Raw genomic sequence first — 15,999 nt, 5'->3', positions numbered from 1 at the left:
TTCAAAGTCTAGGGCTTCCCTGGTGGCGCAGTGGTTGAGAATCTGCCTGCTAATACACGGGACACGGGTTCGAGCCCTGGTCGGGGAGAATCTCACATGCCGTGGAGCAACTAGGCCCATGAGCCACAACTACTGAGCCTGCACGTCTGGAGCCTGTGCTCCGCAACAAGAGACGCCACGATAGTGAGAGGCCCGCGCACAGCAATGAAGAGTGGCCCCCGCTTGCCACAACTAGAGAAAGCCCTCGCACAGAAACGAAGACCCAACACAGCAAAAATAAATTAATTAATTAATAAACTCCTACCCCCAACATCTTGTTTAAAAAAAAAAAAAGTCAAAATCTACTTAAAAGTAAGTTTTACTTGCTTTAGACACAAGAATTTACATACCGAAAATTTTATAATGGGCTACAATTAACAATTATTCTTATCTCTTCAAAGCAATCCTAATAATCTTTGATAATCAATTTATTAATCTAATAACTTTAAAAAAATATTTATTTATTTAGGCTGTGCCGGGTCTTAGCTGCGGCATGCGAACTCTTAGTTGTGGCATGCATGCGGGATCTAGCTCCCCGACCAGGGATGGAGCCCAGGCCCGCGGCATTCGGAGTGTGGAGTCTTACCCACTGGACCACCAGGGAAGTCCCTCAAATAACTTTTAAATTGCAATTCACTTCAAAGATTCTGTAATTTGGTCTTTCATGAATAAGATATTATTTTATCTGAAAATCAATCAAATTCCAACCAAAATTTAACTATTCGAAGCAATGAGAAATTTAAACTGTGCTATTGTGAGAAAAAAATTCTAATACTAAAAATGATAGACACTATTGTGAGAGAATGAACAGAGATTTAATCTGATAAACAAGGTATGAAATGTAACATAACAACTTAACACAGAAAATACTCTCCAAGTCTCTACTTCCACCTAGTGGTAAAACCAACTGCTCTTTAAACTATCAAGCAGTACACAAGAACTTCTGTAATAGCAAAATGAGGACCTCGGAAGATCTGCTTCCCCATAAAAGCAACGAGAACACTGGCAAAAATTGTCAAAATTAACTTTTTCAGAACTCTGGAAATGAAAGGCTCGCAAAAATCTGAGGAGCATTTATTAAAGAAAACAGCTGAATCTTGGTAAGAACACTGAGCTCTGCGGTGTTTTAACTTGTCCTGTTCCCATTCCCCTCTCCCAAGCTCCAAAGTGGACTTCAAAACCAACAGCCTTGAAACTACAAAGAAAACCAGCAGCCTAGCAGCTATGGGATGGGGCAGAAGAGACCTGAAGATCTCCAAAGCCCCATCTCCAAGATTTATCACTGCTGGACAGCTTGGCAGCTCCCGGAAAGGCTCCATTTTCAGGGCTTGGCTTTATCTGACCTGGCTCTGAGCATGATCTGTGTGAAGAGCTGAAACTCTAGGGTGCATGAAATAATCAGTGGTGTGGCTATCTGACACAGTGATACCAGGTGGGCCTAAGAAGAAGCTGACCAAAAAATTCAAAAGGAAAAACTGGGAATGAGATGTTCATAGGGCACTTTGAAAAGCTCCAATACATTCTGGGGAATCTAGAAGGACACGTACACATGAAAGGCTGTGTATATACTGTGCAAGAAAGACCTGAAAGGCCCTGTCTCTTACTGTGACTGCCCTGAGGGCTGTGCAAGTAAAGGCTAAGGCAAAGTTGTAAACTCCCTACCTTAGAATTGAAAACACACACACACACACACACACACACACACGGCACTTCAGCACAGGCTGGGAGACCCATTCACTCAGGCATTTAAAAATCCCTCTCTAACCACTAGCGGACCACTAAGCTAACCAAGCAACGACTCCAGGGGTAAAACCTGACAAAGGATAAAGACCACAGAATTAGCCCAGGAACATCACTAAACAAACAACAACAAATCCCAGGTGGACAGATGGAGGGGGGTAAAGAGGGGAATCTGATTTCCAGAGTTGCCACATTGTAATATTTAAAATACCTAATTTTCTAGGGAGACATACCCCTAAAGAAACCCCAAAATAGTAAAGTATGGCCACACACAGGGAAAAAAGCAGTCAACAGAAACTGTCTATGACACTGGTTTCCCAGATAAAGACTTTAAATTCACTTGTGTAAACATGTTCAAAGATATAAAGAAAACCACATCTAAAGAACGAAGGTGTGAGAATTATTTCTTAGCAATTAATAGAGAATATAAAAAAGGACCAAACGGGGCTTCCCTGGTGGCGCAGTGGTTGAGAGTCCGCCTGCCGATGCAGGGGACACGGGTTTGTGCCCCGGTCCGGGAAGATCCCACATGCCGGGGAGCGGCTGGGCCCGTGAGCCATGGCCGCTGAGCCTGCGCGTCCGGAGCCTGTGCTCCGCAACGGGAGAGGCCACAACAGTGAGAGGCCCGCGTACCACAAAGAAAAAAAAAAAAAAAAAAAAGGACCAAACAGAAATTCTAGAGTTGAAAAGTACAATAACTGAAATAAACAATTCACTAGAGGGGCTCAACAGCAGATATGAACTGTCAGAATAGTCAGTAAACTTGAAGACAGGTCAATTGAGATTATGCAGTCAGAGGGGCAGAAAGAAAAAAAAAAACAAAGGAAAATGAATAAAGGTGCAGAGACCTGTAGGACGCCATCAAGTGTACCAATATAGAAATGATGGGAGTTCCAGAAGAAGAGAAGAAATAGAAAGGGGTAGAAAGAACATTCGAAGAAATAAAGATGAAAAATTTCCCAAACTTGTGAAAAACATCAATCTGCACATCCTAGAAGCTAAATGAATTCCTAGTAGACACACCATAATCAAAAAACAACAACAAAGATTCTTCTTTTGTTTTATGAGATTTAAGCAGTAAGTATATCTAAATTCAAGTTTTTCTTTCTTTCTTTTTAAAAAGTATTTATTTATTTGGCTGTGCCAGGTCTTAGTTGCACATAACAAATTTGAGGGCTTTCATAATCAAATTATCACTACTATCAACTGACTAAAATTGGATTAAAATTCGTCAAGAGATTTATTAATCCTTCATGTTGCAAAATTTCTATATTTAAAGTAGAAAATGCTTTAAAAAATACCTCCTGAATGTTTTAAAAATAAATTTATCTTCCTTCATTTGATCATTTTCATTCTATTTCTGGACCTACATTGTATAGCAAAGTGCAAAATTATTATAAAAGAATTGTTACTTTACTTGAGGAAATCTATTTTAATTTAGTAGTACTGGTGGATGACTCAAATTAAGATTTCAATGAATTTTAAAAACCAAAAATCATCCTGCGTATAGACTACAATCAGCTTAAACAGAAGGATCATTACTCACAAATAATTGGATACCCATCCCGGCTGGCACAGGCTGCTGCTAATATTCTTCCATTGTGGGAGAAAGCAAGACAAAAACATCCTCGCTCTCCTGCATTTAGTGAGAAGAGGTGCTTGTTTGGGATACGGCAAGCCTGAAAAACATACATTTTACTAATACAGATGAAGAAACATGAAAATATGAAAGCTAGCTGTTAACTTCAATTATTGTAGCTGTTGCAGTTTCTGGTTTTTTAAAAAGTCCCTTTACTGTGACGCAGAGGAAGAAGAAAGCAAGTAAGCAAATGATGGAAAACCATAGTAAATTACTTTCAAAGCAGAGAATCACTTTCAGTTCTCCAGAAAATTAAGTGAATTTATACTCCATGCCTAACTAGCACTATTCACCCAAAATATGAACAGAAAATTTCAATATCTGATACTCTAAAGCTGTCACTACCACATTATTTTTATACAGCCACAAAAATGAATGTATGTTACACCCTTATTTCATGACAGCAACTAATAAGTGATTTTTGCTGAACCATAAACTTGTTCTGAGTCTATAAATGCCATATAGGCCTAGCTGAAGTCCATGATGTATGAATATTCATTCTCTTTCTTTTTTTCTCTCTTAAAATAACCACTATTTGTACTGCCTTCCAAAATGTATTTTCAAAGTAAATCAATCACCTCCTATTGATTTCTCATTCACTAATTTTACTAAAATTCCTTCATAATTTTTATGTTTCATTCCTTATTATCAGATGAAACCAAAACTTTCTGTGAATTATTATCTGCTGTAGAAAATACTACTTTTTTTTTGCGGTACGCGGGCCTCTCACCGTTGTGGCCTCTCCCGTTGCAGAGCACAGGCTCCGGACGCGCAGGCTTAGCAGTCATGGCTCACGGGCCCAGCCGCTCTGCGGCATGTGGGATCTCCCCGGACCGGGGCGTGAACCCGTGCCCCCTGCATCGGCATGCAGACTCTCAACCACTGCGCCACAAGGGAAGCCCACTGCTTACTTTTATTTGTCCTAATTCTCTGTTTCAAACTTTTGTGAGCCTTAGTTCCTGTGTTTCTTATTATTCAAAAAGTTCAACTGAACATATATTGAGCCCTTACTATATGTCAAGAATGTGGCACTTTATTACAAATGTCTTTTTATATATTCATCACAGTAAACCTGTAATTATTATTACTATATATAGCTAATAAGGATTATTCAGAGGGTTATGCCCAGCTTAACGGGCTGAGTCAAAGACTACTGGTTCAAGGGCCCGCCTTCTAGATTGGTACCAGGTTTTTCACAAGTAGCATCAAGATTTAGCAGCATTATGAAGAGGCAGCATTATGAGCAGCTACTAGAAAGGCGAAAAATTCAACAGACACTTATTAGGTGCCAATAATGTACCAGACATCATTTTCCCTCCATTCTCTACTGGGATGATATAGAAAAGGGAAAAGGGGATAAAAAGAAGACAAAAATTGAAGGAAAAGTTAGGAAGTTTCATAACCACTTGCTGCTGCTCTTAGAGGAGGAGATGTACTTAAGGAAAACTCTGTGCCTCATCACTTAAGCCAAAATACTAACGGCACCATCATTTCCTTTGTATTCCCAGCGTTTGACACTGTACGCAGAAGAGGCACTTGATGAACGTTTAATAACAGCAATAAAGATCCTCAACATTTTCAACTCTTTCCCCTTCTTCACTACCTTGTCAGTCACTAACTCACACTAGGTCTTTCCTTTTGTATTGACCTCTTACTTCTCACTCTTGCCACCAATACCCCAAGGTTGGACCCTTCTCACCTCACACATCAATGACTGCAACGGCTACCTTTCTCTCATTCTGATGTATCCTACCTCAAGATCTACCTGCCATCGCCAGCGTTAATCTGTCCTAAAATACAACTGTTATCGTGATTCCTCCCTACCTGAAACCTCCCATTATCTCTCAATCCCACACAATCAAATATTAGGCTACCTACCATTTGAGCCACTCCACAATGTGGGCCTAATCTATCACACCACTTTTACCTCTTATACAACAAACTTGGGTTTCCAGCCAGCCAAGTTTTGAGTGCCTGAGGAATACAGCAGGTGCTTTCCCATTTATTTACAACATTGCCACAATATGAAATACTCCTCCCTGTCCTCTTCACCCACTCCTAACTTTGCCATGCTTTAAAGTCTACCTCAAGTTCCACCAACCTGTTGAATGAACCCTTCTTCCACCACTCCAGATCACCTTCTACATAGCTAAAATTCTCAAACTGTTTTAGTTTCAGGGTGCTTTACAGTCTTAAAAAATTTTTGAGGACTCCAAAAAGCTTTTGTTTATGTGGCTATATAAACAGATATTTACATTAGAAATTAAAATTGAGAAATTTTTAAAGTATTTGTTAATCATTTAAAAAACAACAGAGCAAACCTATTAAATGTTAACATAAATAACTTCTTTTTATGAAAAATAACTACATAAAGTGGAATTGTTCTATATTTTTGAAAATCTTTTTAACATCTGGCTTAATAAAAGATAGCTGGAATTTCATAATTGCTTCTGCATTCACCCTCTTGTGATATCATGTATCATTTAGTCTCTGGAAAACTCCAGTGTATACTTGTGAGAGAATGAAAGTCAGAAAGAAAAACTAAATCATTATGGAATCATTAGAATCATTATGATCTATTATGAAAATAGACTGACTTCAACAGACCCCTTGAAAGTATCTCAGGACTCCCAGCAGTCCCCAAATCACACTTTGAGAACTACTGATCTAAACAATTATTTTTATAGCTATATTTCCTCAAGACTTCTTTGCAGCAAACCTGACAGTGAACAACACTGTAACCACTTCCCGTGTCCCCAACTGACGTGAAAGGTCCCCAAGGCCACAGTCTAAGTATTATTCTCTCCATATTATTATGTCTGAAGTATTTAAAATTGATTTTAAGATGTATCTGTAAAATTAGCCTCAGAAAGAAAGTCAGATATCATGCAAAACAAAATGTGAACAGGTCTAGGAAAATAGTCATTCTTTGTATATACTGAGTATATAAAATGAACCACTCTACTCTTTATGGAAACAAGAGATTTGCAAAACTTTATCAGTAATGCTTCTTGCCACTACAAAATACGCTAACCAAGTAAGAGAACTTTAGAAAAAGCTTAAATACAGCTCAACTTGTGGTAAAGATATATACATATACCTATCTCTATCAAAATGTGACTCAGGAAGAAGCCAGGAGCTATAAAAAAAGTTCACGAATTCATAAATTGTAGATTTACGGGCTGAACTGTGTCCCTCCAAATTCATATGTTGACACCCTAACCCCAGTACCTCAGAATGTAACAGTATTTGGATATAAGGTCTCTAAAGAGCTGATTAAGTTAAAATGAGGTTGCTAGGGTACAGCCCTAATCTGATAATAATAATAAGAGACACCAGTGATGCACGCACACAGAGAAAAGACCATGAAGAAGCAGCAAGATGGCAGCTACCTGCCAGCCAATGAGAAAGGCCTCAGAGTAAATCAACGCTGCCCACCCTTAATCTTGGGACTTCCAGCTTCCAGAATTATGAGAAAGTAAATTTCTGTTGTTTAAGAGGCCCAGTCTGTGATATATTTTTATGGCAGCTCTGACAAACTAATAAAACTCCCCAGCTCACTAAAGAACTTAAGATAGTGTCTTTATGTACATGATAGGCACTCTATTATTATTTACCAAATGAATTAATAGAAAGACAAGATCATGGTTAAAAACAAGGATAATCTGGGAGTTTTAAGTAGGAAGCCAGTTACCATAGGAGCTGTTGGCGTTTTTAAGGTAAATGAGTAAATATCTAAATGAATCCAGTGTCAGAGACCACTTCACCTGCCCAGGCAGTCGTTTCCACTTCACCACTTCCTTTGAATCTTCTAATCCAGGTTCTGTGTCTACTGAACGTGCCTCGTGGTGTTGTTCACAATACAATGGTTTACCCTTTTCTTCCTGAAGAGCCATCATAGAACGGTAAGATGGCTTTATCTAAATATGTATAGAAAATGAGAAAATGTATATATCACGTTAATCTTTTTCTCTTTTCTAGCATATATGGTTTTTAAAATATTGAAACAAACATTATAATATGAAAATGTTTTCAAAATGTAATCCAGAAAAAAATTCTACTTTTATTTGTACACTATTCTAAATAAAATAAAGGTTGCTTGAAATTACAGTCCTAAACCCAAAAGCCTTAAAAGGGGGAAGGAATAAAACAGAACTCCAACAGTTACATAAAATAGTTTTAGTAACTCTGTCCCTTTGTTTCTGCCTCTTCACCAATACCTACCAGATGTTATATTATGGCTCTGACATTGTACTATGGTATCTCTGGCTTTAGGATCATGAAACTGATAACATAAAGATCTAAGGATTTTTAAATCCTCCATTTCTTAAAATAGGTTTAACTACACTCAAACCAATGAAACCAACCCTATGGTCACATTTTATAATATCAACTACAGAATATGCAACTGGCCTGAAATGTCTTATAGCAATGAGACAAAAGCAAAAGTTTCACCTCATTTTAGGACAAATGCTTCGCTAAGATATTCATAATTTTAACCTATGTGAAACAGAAGTAGAAATATTACTTATTGATTATTTGAATAATATTGTAAAAAAATGTGCCTGTAATTCATGGGTCTGCAAGCTATGGTCTGGGCCAAATGTAGCCTGATGATGTTTTTGTAAATAAAGTTTTATTTGAACACATCCAAACCCATTTGTTTAGTTATCACCTCCATATGTCTATGTAGCTACTTTCACGTTATAAGGGCAAGGTTGAGTGGCTGCAACAGAGACTGTATAGCCTACAAAGCCTAAACTATTTACTGTCTGGTCCTTTATGGAAAATATTTGTCAACTCCCACTTTAAATCATTCTCTTATCTTTAATTTTTAAGGATCAGTATTATTAAAAAAATATATTTTTTTCCTAAAACTGAAATCTATACTTAGTACTTAAAATTCATTTAAGTATCTTTTAAGTATCAGCTATTACGGGCTTAATATATAATCTCTGAAGGTCCCTTTCTATTTCAGAAGTCTATTAAAATAATTCTAAAGACTTCACCTTTTTAGAAATAGAAACATGTCACCATTTAATCTCAACAATGGAAGATATATTTTTTGCATGTGCTATTAACTTACACATTCTGGAACTTTTAATCCTCTTACAGTTACATACAACGTTGATGGATAACGATTTCTTGGACATTTTAACCACCACTCAAAAACCTCAACGACATTTGATTGGGATCGAGGCTTTGTGGGTGGGTAATACAGCTGCAAGCGAAGTTTCGAATTGATGTTTACATTTCCATTGGCTCCTAGAAGCTTAAAATAAGAATTCAAATAAAATGTTACCTTCATTGAAAATACAACCAATAAAGCAATAGTACATGGTCAAAAACTCATTTTAAAAAGATTAACATGGCATGCTGAAATTCTTTAGATTTGTAAAGCAGAGGAAAGAACACTGACACAGTTGGTCAAGCACAGTTCCAGGTCATTTTGACAAGATAGCCCAAATGACTTAAAATATCTTCCCAATGGCTGTCTTTTCCCCTATACAACTTCAGACTGTTGGTAATGCATTTATATTACTGTGCTGGGTGTTACTTTTTCAAAGGAGGTGATCAATACACATTTGTTTGTAATAATACTGTTTGTAATAAAGATTAAAATGCATATTATTTAAACACAGAAACAAATTTCCCATTTGTTCAGCATCAGTATTTTTAGTGGTAAAATTTCATGATGTTTAAATTTTTAAAAAAGTCAAAATTATTTTTAAAAAGTAATTAAGATACTTAAACTTGTTTGAGCCCCTTATTACATTTTTAAAATATTTTAGTCTACCTTCTTAAAAAGGTCTATTCAATCAAGAGAAACTATTAAACAAGACAACGTATGTTTCAGCTACATAAATGGAGATTCTTATGAGAAAAATAATGTCACCAACTCAAAATGGGTCCTCTTTCACTAGACTATTGACTCAAGTAGAAAATCCCTTTGTTAACTTTTGTGTCCTTTACAAATAAGTAGAGACAGTTGGGAGCTTTTGCAGCAGTTTAGGCAGGTGGAGCTGACAAACTCCAAGAGTAGGAAGGGACCAAGTACAGGGAATATTTAATAACTGTTACTGACTCATGCAACTTGGAAAGTAAAAACGAGAAGAATCAAGAAAGACTCTAAGGTAGCGCTATCCAACAGAACTTTCTGTGGTGATGGGCATGCTCTCTATTTGTGCCATGCAAAACAGTATCCATTAGTCACACATGGCTATCGAGCGCTTGAAGTGTGGCTAGTGCAGCTGTGGAAATTAATTTTTAATTATATTTAATTTTAGCTAATTAATCTGAATTCAAATGGTCACTTATGATCTGTGGCTACCAAAACAGATAGGGCAGCTCTAAGGTTGTAAACTTAGGAGACTGGACAGATGGCGGTGCTACCAACTGAAGCAGCAGATGTGGAAAAGTTAAGAGATCTAGGGAAGATGTCCAGCTTGGGGGGGTCAGATATCTATGGGTCACCCAAGTTGAAATGTCTGAATTCTGAGGCACACACAAGAAAAGTGGGTCTAAGAAAAGTGGATTAAAGATGGAATCATGAGTAGGATTGATATTAAAGAGATAGGTGGTAGACCAGGAAGGAAACTGAAGGAACTGAAGGAATGGGATAAGGAAAATCAGGAAAGGATGGTGTCGAGAAAACCAAGGTAACAAGAGTTTCAAGAGAGTGATATCACGCACATAGGTGTGATAAAAGAAGAACTAGAAAATGTTCAATAATTTGGTAAATAGAAGTCATAGTGATATGTTTGGAGAAGCTTTAGTAGCTGAGGCAAAATCCAGACTGCAGTGTGTTCAGGAATGAGGCATCAATAAAGAAACAGAGTTGGCAAAAAATATAGCACATCTTTTCCCTATCCCTCTCAGGGGAAGATGTAAAGTCAATGGAGGTCATAAGCTGAGAGGTGATGTTATGATATAGAGGGGTAAAAAACCAGTTTCAAATTGAGCAATTGAGATGTTCAGTCGTTAAATATTAAGCAGTCGAGATTCCCTTCATAAACTGTACTACTATCTGCCTGAAGCTTGTCATAAGGGAATAATATCATTTTTAGAAGATATTTATTCCCCAGATTCTAAATCATACTTTCCATAAGTTGTATTAATATTCACCAGGCAATTTAGTTTATACTAGTATGCTACTTAGTATGAGTAAACAACTAAGATTCAGCCAAGATCCTGCCATTATGATTACAAACTACAAAGTGGAACTTGAATAAATAAGGCTTTATTATTTTTTAGTTTAAAAGATTAGTCATATATATGTGCTAAAAGAATCAAAAGCGCCTCCACCTGAGAATTCGGATAAAGTCTCATTTAAATCTGGACAAAGGTCCTTTGGGGTTCATTTGGACCACTATGATAACTTTACAGTTATCTAGGACAGTCCTGGAACCAATGGCATAGGTTTTAAAACATTCACATTTTAATTTGATTCATGCCACTTTCTCAATAGATATTCACGGAGCACTTTCTATGTGCCATTAATATGCGGAGAGTGATGATATTATAAAATAGAGAGTTTGAAGAGTGATATATTAAATGCAAAGAGATCTGGTAAAATAAGGACTAAAATATGTTCAACAAATTGGCCAAAAAGAATCACCAGTGACTTGAAAAGCTTACAGTCTAATGAAAGAGATATGTGTTCTAATAGAGGATGTACATAGAATAATGTACACTTTATTCCTGACTGCCATTTATATCAATGGCATAAAGTGGATAAATAAATAAAACTTAATATGACACAAAGGTAAAAATGCTGTGAAATACATTGTTTCCCAAGTGCAGTTTACAGTAAACTGCAGTTCTGCACAAACCATAGCATAAAAGGAATGAAAAGTTTCTAATAAGACCACAAGATGGCAATGTTTACTATGTGAAAGTGACCCTTTTTTGCAGTTTTTTTGTTTCTTTTTATTTTTGCCTTTTTCTTTTTTATTTGGTATGAGAGGGGGTCTAGAAAAAGGTATAACAGGTTATAGAAGGGAGATTTTAGAAGGTACAATGGACTAAGTGATTCTTCAGCCTATCAGACTGCCATTCAGCAAGCAGACTGCACCTCTCCTAAAGCCTCTAACCCACAACATGGATTAAGTGCCCCACCTCGGTTTTCACAGCATCTACTCCATAGCACATAATCATATAGGTAATACGTTTACACAGAAACTGAACTGGAGGGTAAGAACAATGTCTAATTTATCTATGAATGCCCTATATTTAGCAGAGTACCTGGCATTTCATAGACTATTTTCATCGACTATTTACCATATACATTTCAAATAGTAAATACTTGTTGAATGGATGGATGCACAAATGGAAAAGTTTCATAAGACAATACAAAACAGGTTAATTACTCAAGACATTTTAAAACTCAAATTTATGTTTAAAGTCAGAAATAAAAGAATTATGTAAGTAAAATGTCCCCCTTTTTAAACATTAATCTATCCACGTCTTTCATCTCTGCTGAAACATCCTAGTCAAGACACCATCATTTTATACCTAGACTACAGCAAGAATTTTCTACCTTGATTTCCAGTACATACCTTTGTACCCTCTCTAATCCATTCTCCACTCAGCAAAGTAATCTTTCTAACAAATAAATCAGATTATTTCATCCTTTTGTTTAAAATCTTTAAACGGCTTCCCATTACTTTTTTTTTTTTTTTTTTGCCGTATGCGGGCCTCTCACTGTTGTGGCCTCTCCCGTTGCGGAACACAGGCTCCGGACGCGCAGGCTCAGCGGCCATGGTTCATGGGTCCAGCCGCTCCGTGGCATGTGGGATCTTCCCAGACTGGGGCACGAACCCGTGTCCCCTGCATCGGCAGGCGGACTCTCAACCACTGCGCCACCAGGGAAGCCCCCCATTACTCTTTAAAGTTTATAATGGTGCCCTGTTGCTATAATGGCTCAAAGACCTTGTATTATCAAGGCCCTGTCTACCTCAGCAAGCTCTTCAGGAACCATTTCCCCTTCAGTCTCTGTCCTCCAATCTTAGTGGCCTTCTTGTGGTTATCTAGGTATTCCTTGTTCCTTCCAACATCAGGGTCTTTGCGTAGCCTGTAGCCTCTACCTAGAACTCTCTCTTTCCCACTACTGCCATCCACCTCATGCTCAGGTTCAACGTCTCTTCTGCAGGAGACCTTTTCCTGACCCCGCAGGATGTTTTCATCATCTACCCCATCCAACTTGAGAGTATTTATAAAAATTGTAATACATGCTAAGTTGCATAATCAATTGTTTTATGTCTGTTTTTCTTGCTAGAATATGAAGGCCATGAGGTCAAGGAGTTTATTTTCTTTGTTCACTGACTAGAACAGTGGCTGGCACATAAATAACTTGTTGAGTTGAATAAATGAGGTCAGGGCTGTGTTGTCTTCCTCTGTGCTGGATCCTTAGAGCCAAATAGTGTACCTGGCACACACTAAGCGCTCAATAAATATTTAAGAATCTGAATGAGCATCACGTGAGCTTGAATTAATAACTCTTTACCATGGCAATCTTACCTTCTTATCATAACTCCTTATATGAAACCAAACTGACTTGGAAAAAAGTAGTGCATCAGATTTGAAGATTATTTTAAACATTCTTTAAAATGGATGAAAAACATACCTTGAGAAATGCCCAGGCGATTTTCCGGAAGCCACATTCTTGGTTTCGAATCTCAGAGCTGTTCTTAATTTCTTCCATGCTTAAGAAATCAAGAATCTGTAAATAAGCATAACAAATTACTTCACAGTATACTAGGCTATCGAAAATTTAATATTTCCTAATAATATATTATTAAAATTTTAAAAATCCTCCCTTAGAGAAGAAAAACATTTTTATTTCATCTCACTCACTTTTGAGTTAACTCATCCAGTTAGTAAGGTCCATTTTTTGACCACTTTATCTTTTATCAATAAATCTTTAAGATTTATTTAAAATTCAAGACAAAGCATTAATTACCTCAAATATAGTCCGGGCAAAAATACACCTAGCACAAAATTCTTAAGCTTTGCTCTTTTTTTAATGTATGAGCGCAGACTTCAAAGAATTGTTTGTTTAAAAAACTCACGGCCTTAATCTGTGGGTTTTTCCTTGGATCAGCTTCCTGAAATTGGGTATTTTCTCTTTGGATATATGTTGTCATTAGGCTTCTCAAGAGAACTTCTTTCATATCTCTACCCTGACTGGATATTAAAGCTCATGGATTTGCAACCAACCTGCCACAGAGACTACATGTATTCTAGGTACATGTCAGAGACTACCACCTACTGGTGCTTATCAAAAGCTCAGCTGAGATAACAAATCTTTATAGAGGGCTGCTTAAAACATAATATGCACTCCATTTATTCCTCTTCTTTATACTTAAACTTGTCTTCAATGTAATACATTCTCAGTGAAAAAAATAATGACCGTATAAGAAAAATATATAATAAAGTAAAAACTTATAATCCAGACCCATAGCTGATCAACATTAACATCTAGTTTATAGGTATCTAAACCTTTTTGTGTGTTCCAATGCTATTTGCAAACTATTTTCATGTAATATGTAATGGATAGCTTGAGTCAATACATACATATGTACACCATCGTGTTAATGGCTGCCGAGTATTCTTCTGTATTCGAAATATCATAAATTTAATAAAAAAACAATTTATTTAACCAAACCTCTTGCTAATTGAAGAGACCTGTTTCCTTAAAATTTCTGCTATTATAAACACTGCTTAAATAAATATCCTTACACACACATCTTTGTGCATTTGTCATTTTTCCCTTAGGTGAAATACCTGAAAATGGAATAATAGCTTTAAGAACTTCTGATAGATATTATCGAGTGGTCCTCAATACACCATTAAAAAGTTGAAATCAAAAATTAGTTTTGTAGACAATAACATTTTATGTCAAACCTTAAGAATCAACCGGGCTTCCCTGGTGGCGCAGTGGTTGAGAATCTGCCTGCTAATGCAGGGACACGGGTTCGAGCCCTGGTTTTGAAGATCCCACATGCCGCGGGGCAACTGGGCCCGTGAGCCACAACTACTGAGCCTGCGCGTCTGGAGCCTGTGCTCCGCAACGAGAGGCCCCGCTAGTGAGAGGCCCACACACTGCAATGAAGAGTGGCCCCCGCTTGCCACAACTCGAGAAAGCCCTCGCACAGAAATGAAGACCCAACACAGCCCAAAATAAATAAATAAATTTAAAAATAAATAAATTAAAAAAAAAAGACTTGGGTTTAACACCCCCAAAAAAAATTAAAAAAAAAAAGAATGAACCAAAAGTGTTTATAATTCAACAACCTAACTTTGTTAAATCTCATAATATTATTAAAATGAGTATAAAATAATATTATGATAATGGAGGACAAATTTCTGTGACAAAGAAACAGTACCTTTATATACAAATTATATCATTTTTTTAAAAAGCATGGCTTTGTACAAATCATACAACATAATCACAGTTGTAAATGGTGGATTCATACCATAAACACATTAGATCATCTGAAAGTTAAGGATCATAAAAACAAGTGACTCTACAAAATAAGTTATTGGCTCTGGTCATGCCTTGCTTTTCCCATGCTAAAATTCCCCATCTTGCTTAAACTGGAGGAGAGGCTTTCTCTCCTTTCCTTTGCTTATGGAGAGATAACATGAAGTAGGGAAAAGAAATGTGGTATTTTAGATTCAAATTATCTTTAAATACTAATTACCTTCACCTAAAACTGGAGTAACTCTGGGATAATCACTTTATACTTTGAGCCTTCATTTCCTTTGCAGTAAAAAATTAGAAATAATAAGTCAGCTAATATCCAAACTATGTAAAAAACTCTTACAACTCAATAGTAAAAAAATAATCGGATTAAAAAGTGGGCAGAAGATATGAAGAGACATTTTTCTGAAGAAGACATCTGGCCAACAGGTATATGAAAAGATGCTCTACATCAAACATCATCAGAAAGATGCAAGTCAAAACCACAGTGGGATGTCACCTCACTCCTGTTAGAATGGCTATCATCAAAAAGATTAGAACGAGTGTTGGCAAGGATGTAGAGAAAAGAGAACCCTCGTGCACTGCCGGTAGGCATGTAAACTGGTGAGGCTACTGTGGAAAACAATATGGAGGTTCCTCAAAAAATCAAAAGTAGAACTACCATATGATCCAGCAATTTCATTTCTAGGCATTTATCCAAAAAACCCACAAAAACCCTAATGCAAAATTGTTCATTGCAGCATTATTTACAGTACAGATGTGGAAACAACTTACATGTCCACTGATGAATGAATGCAGGAAGAAATTGTGGTATACACACACAGACACAGACACACAGACACACACACTCACACACACACACACACACAAAATGGAATATCATTAAGCCATAAAAAATAATGAAATTTTGCCATTTGTGACAACGTGGATGGATCCCAAGGGCATTATGCTAAGTAAAATATGTCAGAGAAAGACAAATACTGTATGATCTCTCTAATACGTGGAATCTAAACAAACAAATAAACTAACCAAGATCATAGATACAAGAACAGATCGATGGTTGCTAGGGGCGGGGGGTGGGGGTTAAGAGAACAGG

General features: G+C 36.9%; 1 protein-coding gene across 3 annotated transcripts in view; it reads right to left on the bottom strand.

Annotated features, from left to right (window-relative positions):
• AHI1 (Abelson helper integration site 1) overlaps window positions 1-15,999 on the bottom strand; it is a 204,351-nt gene that overhangs the window by 155,885 nt on the left and 32,467 nt on the right. For all 3 annotated transcript variants that reach the window (XM_024759139.1, XM_024759138.1, XM_024759140.1), the window contains 4 exons: window positions 13,044-13,139; window positions 8,505-8,690; window positions 7,186-7,338; window positions 3,326-3,458 (listed from right to left, as the gene is read on the bottom strand). In XM_024759139.1, coding sequence (XP_024614907.1) covers window positions 3,326-3,458; window positions 7,186-7,338; window positions 8,505-8,690; window positions 13,044-13,139 — 568 coding nt within the window. The remainder of the gene's footprint in view (window positions 1-3,325; window positions 3,459-7,185; window positions 7,339-8,504; window positions 8,691-13,043; window positions 13,140-15,999) is intronic.

Source organism: Neophocaena asiaeorientalis, unplaced genomic scaffold, assembly GCF_003031525.2.
Source record: "Neophocaena asiaeorientalis asiaeorientalis breed wild unplaced genomic scaffold, Neophocaena_asiaeorientalis_V1.1 scaffold5, whole genome shotgun sequence".
Classification (NCBI taxonomy): Eukaryota; Metazoa; Chordata; class Mammalia; order Artiodactyla; family Phocoenidae; genus Neophocaena; species Neophocaena asiaeorientalis.
The sequence above is the reverse complement of the archived record's forward strand: the minus strand, read 5'-3'. Positions and strand labels throughout refer to the sequence as shown.